This window comes from Ursus maritimus, unplaced genomic scaffold, assembly GCF_017311325.1.
Source record: "Ursus maritimus isolate PB19 unplaced genomic scaffold, ASM1731132v1 scaffold_14, whole genome shotgun sequence".
Taxonomy (NCBI): domain Eukaryota; kingdom Metazoa; phylum Chordata; class Mammalia; order Carnivora; family Ursidae; genus Ursus; species Ursus maritimus.
The window spans coordinates 60,069,040-60,075,002 of NW_024423786.1; the positions used below are offsets into that span (position 1 = coordinate 60,069,040).

The 5,963-nt window shown below is 57.1% G+C and overlaps 2 protein-coding genes across 8 annotated transcripts in view; both read right to left on the minus strand.

Moving 5' to 3' along the window:
* The window catches only part of LOC103660462 (segment polarity protein dishevelled homolog DVL-2), a 10,996-nt gene extending 8,088 nt beyond the window's left edge, over nt 1-2,908 (minus strand). For 3 of the 4 annotated variants that reach the window (XM_040629924.1, XM_040629925.1, XM_040629923.1), the window contains exons 1-3: nt 2,557-2,902; nt 471-540; nt 89-234 (exon numbers count right to left, since the gene is read on the minus strand). In XM_040629924.1, the coding sequence (XP_040485858.1) occupies nt 89-234; nt 471-540; nt 2,557-2,750 (410 nt within the window). In that variant the 5' untranslated portion in view covers nt 2,751-2,902. Of the gene's footprint in view, nt 1-88; nt 235-470; nt 541-2,556 lie in introns of all 4 variants that reach the window. The other variant, XM_040629926.1, reaches the window with a different exon arrangement.
* A 618-nt stretch (nt 2,909-3,526) lies between these two features.
* The window catches only part of PHF23 (PHD finger protein 23), a 4,306-nt gene continuing 1,869 nt past the window's right edge, over nt 3,527-5,963 (minus strand). For all 4 annotated transcript variants that reach the window (XM_040629932.1, XM_040629931.1, XM_040629930.1 and 1 more), the window contains exons 3-5: nt 5,787-5,879; nt 4,432-5,269; nt 3,527-4,329 (exon numbers count right to left, since the gene is read on the minus strand). In XM_040629932.1, the coding sequence (XP_040485866.1) occupies nt 4,115-4,329; nt 4,432-5,269; nt 5,787-5,879 (1,146 nt within the window). In that variant the 3' untranslated portion in view covers nt 3,527-4,114. The remainder of the gene's footprint in view (nt 4,330-4,431; nt 5,270-5,786; nt 5,880-5,963) is intronic.

Genomic DNA, 5,963 nt, shown 5'->3' on the forward strand with positions numbered 1-5,963 from the left:
CCCCCCCCCCCCCCCCCCCCCCCCCGCCAAGGGGCTTGAGTCCCCTCCTCACCTCCCTCCCCTGGACTCAAGAACCTCAAAGACTCACTGGAAGGATGGAGGCCTGGAGTCCCCAATGCCGCTGGTCCTCTCCGGGGGCAAAGGGGGTAATGGTGGGGGGGGTGGCGCCAGTTCTGTCCGAGGCTCGTGGGCTGGGGGAGCCATCTCGGGTTGGGGGTTATCTGATGACACTAGCTGAAAGATGCGTCCAAGGTGAGAGTAAGGGAAGGGACTTGGGGAGAGGACAGGGTCTGAGCGAGCACATGGCCGGCGAAATGCACAGAAAAAGCAGGAGCGAGCAGCAGAGGCTGAGGAGCTCCACTGGCTCTCTGAGCAGGTGAGGCAGCAAGGAGCCAGGGCGTCCAGCTCCTGGACAGGTGGCAGACTGAAGCTCAGCGCAGCCTGGGACACAGGAGGGATGGGGCACTCACCCAGGACACCACCCTTCCGTTGAAGCAGGGAAGGCGGGCGTTGTCATCCGAAATCTCCTCCTTCACCACCCTGCCGAGAGACGGCATAAAGGCCGGTGAGAATGGCCTAGCGCCCCCACCCAACGCACCCCCATTCAAGGCTTCTCCCGATCTTTGTCCAGTCAAGGACGCGGACTTTCCCACACCCTGACCAAGTCCTCGTCCCTGTGCTGAACCGCTTCTTTGCTCTCACACCTAAAATGTCTCCAAATTCACCCCTTTCCTTCCTTCTCCTCCTCTCCTCAATTCATCCTCAGGTTTTCATGCTGCTCCAAAGATTTCCTTGAGTCTAATTCAAACTTCTCACTTCAACCTCAAAGGCCGTCCCATCGCCTCCGGTGACCCCAGCTGCCCTCAATGTCTGTCTGACCTTAGGACCCTTGATGGCACCTCCCCCAACCTCCATTCCGCTCCTCACACGCCAGCCCCAAAGCCTTTCGTCCAAAGTCTCTAATTTCATGCTTTCCTTAGTTTTCTCTATCTCACTCCCAGAGAGCTACCCCAATGTCCTTCCTTTCCCCTCGTAAAAATACCCATTACACTGAAGAATGGTACTTTCTCACGACGCTGAGCACGAAGTGAAGCCCAGCTTCCCATTCCCCTGTGGCTCATCTGGCACAGAATTCTACACTAAGCACCCCGGCCTTGGGGTCGGTCATCCCTCCCACGGGATCCTTGGGATGGACGGGACTTGCCCCTTCTTCTCAACCACCACGGGAAATCATAGGTGCCTATTCTGTCCAACACTGTATCCTGGTCACACAGCAATGAACCTGATGCTTGGTGAGCGTGAAAGTATCTACTGAATAAACATGTGAACTAGGAGACTCTCTGTCCTGAACAGATTGTCTCTCTCACAGACACACATCCTTGCCTCCAAATTAGGACAGCCTGTCTGATTAACCCTTTAGCCTAATATGGTTCTAGCAGCCTGAATACATAATGACTTAGTCCCATTTGTTATCAATGGGGCAACTCAGCCCAATCACTACCATCCCGCTGTCTCGATATAACACAGTATTCCTCACGATGTAACCCAGTCTCGCCATAGTCTAGTCTGGCAAATTATTCCACTCCGTGTGACCTCATTTACAGACTAATCAGACTTAATACTAGTTGCAATTACAATTCACCAAAACATTATCTCCTGTCACTTACCTACACTAAACTCTTTCTGCTAATTGTGTCCATTTCACAGATAATGCCGCTAACAAAAAGAACCTTAATCTGACTCCCAAGTAACTCCCAAGACAGTCCCGCTGTCCCACTGTCCAACAGTCTTTCTCAGTTGAGGCCAGTCCATTCCGAGATCCTAGGCCCAGGACTGTCCCAGTCTAATCCAGCCTGCCTTCAAGGGCTGAGGCTGGCTACCTGGAGGGATCAGCCTCGAAAACTATAAACACATTTGTTATTTAAAGTCCTAGTCTAGCCCAGAATGACCCAGATTATTCCAGAATAGCCCGACATGTTTTAGCGACAGCCTAGAACATCCCTTCCTGCAGCTATCTGCACTGGCATAGCCCCCCAAAGCCCCGTCTGCCCCTCTACAGTGTCTCTATAAAAACTAGGCCCCAACAGAAGCTAAAATCAACCAATCCAACCCAGTAGAGACCAGAACTGCCGAAGTTTTTCCAGAACAGTCTAATCTACTCCAAGGCAGCCTAGAACATCCTAATACACCATTCTCTACGTCAGTACTGACCAGAATGCCTCCAGACAATCCCGTCTGCGGTAGTATGGTCCAGAAAAACCACCCAGAATACCCCCAAATTAACCAGTGTGTCCCACTCTATTCCAGTATAGCCTAATCTTTCCTAATCTGGTTTAGCAGAGCCCGGTGCGTCGTCCTACAGCTCCGTGCGCCTCAATCTGTCCAAGCATAACCTTGCCCGCCCTGGGATACCCAATCTAACGCCAGCATACTACAGTCGGCTGCACTGGAGCCCAGAAAACCCCAGCACGGTCCAGAGCAGACCTGTGGCCCCCCACGGTGCCCAATCCACCCCAGCACAGCCCCCATCAGTTCCAACCTAGGCCTCGCGCTCACCCGAAATCCTGATCCATAGACTTGAAAAAGTACTTAGCGCCCGCGGGCCGCTGCAGGACGCTCTTGAAATCGCCGAGGGTGATGCGCTCGGCGGGAACGGGGATCTTCACCAGGTAGGGAGTCTCTTCTTCATCCAGGTGGTAAATCACCTTCGTCTCCCCGACACCACCGCCCCCCGCGCCGCTGCCCGCCATGGTCTCGCCCGCGCGCTCCCGGGCTCTGCCGCCCACCCAAAGGGGCGAAGCGCCCCCGCCGCGCCTGCGCACACCCGCACCCCACCGCGCGAGCGCGGACAGAGCCGGCAGGGCACAGGAGAGGTGCAAAGGGGAAGGGGGCGGGGGTCAGCGGGGTGGCGGCCGACGGAAGGGGGGGCGGGCCGTGGGGCTCGACCCGAAGCCGCGGACCCGGCCGCCACCACCTCCGTCACCGCCGCCGCGCGCCACCGCCGCCGACGTCGCGGGCGCCCTTCAGCACCCCGCCCACCTCGCCTCATGTCACGTGGCCCGAGTCGGCCCGCCCCGTCACGTGACTCCTTCAGGTCACGTGACCACACCCGCCCCTCCCAGCGCCCCCGCCACGTGATCGTTGCTTTCAGCAACGGTCTCCCAACCCTCAACGGCCCCGCCCCCAAATGTATCCCCACCCGCGTCCTCCGAGTACCCGGGCGAATCTGGCCCCGGCTCTAGGGGGGCTGGCCGCCGGCTCCCACCCTGCTCTGCCCAGCTCGGGCGGGGAGCTCCAAGCAACGCTGATCCTCTGGAGCGTGCGTGTTGGGGGACTGGATGGGGACGGTGGAGGTCCTGGGCCGGGGCACGGTGGGGGCAAGCCAACTGAGGCCGCGAGGGTCGGGAGGGGGAGTGGGGGGGGGCGCAGAGCCGGGTCGGGCTCTGGAGGTGGGCTTCAAGTCTTCCTGCCGGCCTGTCCACCGCCTCCCTCCTAAGCAGGACAGTCAGTGAGGGCTATAAACACAAAAGAGCCCACTCTGCTTTATTTACAACACGCAGGCTGTCTGTACAAACAGCTGGCCAATATTATTAAAAACAAAAGAGGTGAGTGAGCGGATCGTCACCTTTCTGTTTTCCTTCCTCCCTTGGCCAGGCCCTGGTACTCCACCTCTGAGCTGCCCTGCCCGAAAGGGGAAGTCCAAAATTAAAAATACAACAGGTGTAGAATAAATGGGGAGATAAAAGAAAAGATGAGGAAGGGGAGTGCTCTATTTACACTAGAGTTTTATAGACAACTGTCCCATTCCACCCCAGCTCCAACCCTGGCCCAGAAAGTGAGGGGGCGGCAGGTCTAAGGGACAGAAATTAAGTGTCTAGGGACCCAGACAGCCTCCCACTCCCAACTGTAATGGGTCCATGTTCAAGTCCACAAGGTGGGAAGGAAAGGTTAAGGTTGGAACGTGAGACACTCATTTCCAAACCAGCCTCCCTTGGGAATTCCTGCCTCGAAGTGGGACAATATCCAAGCTCCAGGGGTAAGCTGAGGACCCTGAGGCTCAGTTCCCAAGTCACGCACGTTGTCATTTGGAAATCCCAGCCTGGAGATGGCGATGTCAGGGCTCTCCAGATTTGGGAGGCCCCCCTAACCGCCGGGCCTCTGGCCGCAGTTCCTTGCATTTCTGGCAGTAAAAGAAGTCAGGGACATTGGTCTTCTTGATCTTAGCACAGGACAGATGGATCCAGGTCCCACACAGGCTGCACTCAATCATGGGCCGCCCTGCAAAGGGCTTTCGGCAGTAACATGTGATCAGGTCCCATGAGTCATCACCTGGGGAAAGAAGGTTTGGTTGGTGTTCTGCCTGAACTCTTGGGTCCACAACAGCCCCAGCCCGTCCTCCCAGCTAACCGCGGACAGCTCCAGACCCCTCACCTGATTCTACCATGATGTCCTCATCCATGACCCGCATCTCGCCCTCGCTGGAGCTGGCATCTCCATCTTGGCTCGTTTCAGTGCTGCCCACCTCCTTGCTCTCGCTGTCAGTGGGAGGGGCTCCTTCAGGGTGCACTGTGGCAGGGGGCCTAGGAGCCTCGGGGGGTGTTGGCAGCACAGGGGCTGGGGCTTCACCTCCTACCATTGCTGCCATGTCTTCCTCCTCCTCCTCTTCCTCTTCCTCCTCCTCCTCTTCAGAGTCTGTATCACTGGGGGGTGCCCGGGGAGGCCCAGGAGGTGGGAGCCTATCCCCCCGATCTGCCTTTTTCAACTTCCGTTTCTTGCTCTTCTTAATTCGAGACCTCTTTTCCCCATCCCCAGGAGCTGGCCGAGGCCTCCGAAGCACCCCAAAGCCAGCCCCCCCTCCCGGCCCCAACTTTCGGTTCTTTCGGTCCTTCTTTCGAGGAGGCTGGGAAAGGTCCCCCTGGGAAAGGGGTCCGGGGGTGAGAGCAGCAGGGGGCCGGGAGGCATGTGTCAGGGATGTGGGGGACAGTGGAGACGCCATTTTGGGCCCATCTAGATCAAAGAGAGAGTCCTTGAGCTTCATCTTCTCAAGCAGGGTTGCGCTGTCAGGGGCCTGCAGACGAGAGAAAGTGGACCTCGGGGGTCCTGGCTGAGTGGGACCTGCTTGAGCCGCCCTTCTCTTGGATGATTTTGCTTTCTTAACAAAGGTCTGGATGGTTCGGAGGTCTGAGGGGGCCGAGTCCCAGCCGTCACTGTCTGCCGCACTCTCACCTCGCAATGGAGAGCTGGAGCCAGAGGCCGGCCAGTCACTTTCCTTGAAAGGGGGGAGAGACCAGGGTCAGCAGGCAGCCCGGTGGCATCTCAGCCCCTCTACGACCCAGCTTAAACGCCAGGGACAAGATCTACCCGGAAATATCCTGCCCAGACCACCCAAAATCACTATACTCAGAACTGTCCTCTCCCCAATTCCCCTCAGCACTTCCTCTTGAAAACTTCCATGTTGCCTCTGCCCTCACACTCTGGCCATCTCCCCAGTCCCCCTTGCCTTACAGCACTGCCTCCCCCGGCCCAGAGCCCTATTTCTTTATCTCTGTTTCCTCGAATGCATTGAGAAGCACCTTCCATGAACACCCCCAGGCCATTCACTGCTGCTCCAGCCACCCCAAGGGACTAATTTTCCCACCAGTTTCCAATTTCCCTGCTCTTACCCATCACATCTGCTAGGTTTCTCCTATAAAGTAACGCAGTCCCCTCAGCTCCACACCCCTCTGCTCCTCACCCCTCTATGGCCTAGGACATCACCCTCAGGCTAGCCGTTCTCCAGTCCCTACCTCTTTGCTGGGGGGGATGTAACCGGCATAGGCCAAGACAAAACTGCAGAATTTGTTGAAATCCTCAATTGTTCTCCGACGCTTCTCAGGCGGCTGAAAAGAAGGAAACATGTATCGCAAGGAATTGAAGAGGGGCATTCCCGAAGGCACAGTCCCTGAAGTGAGGATCTAGAAAAA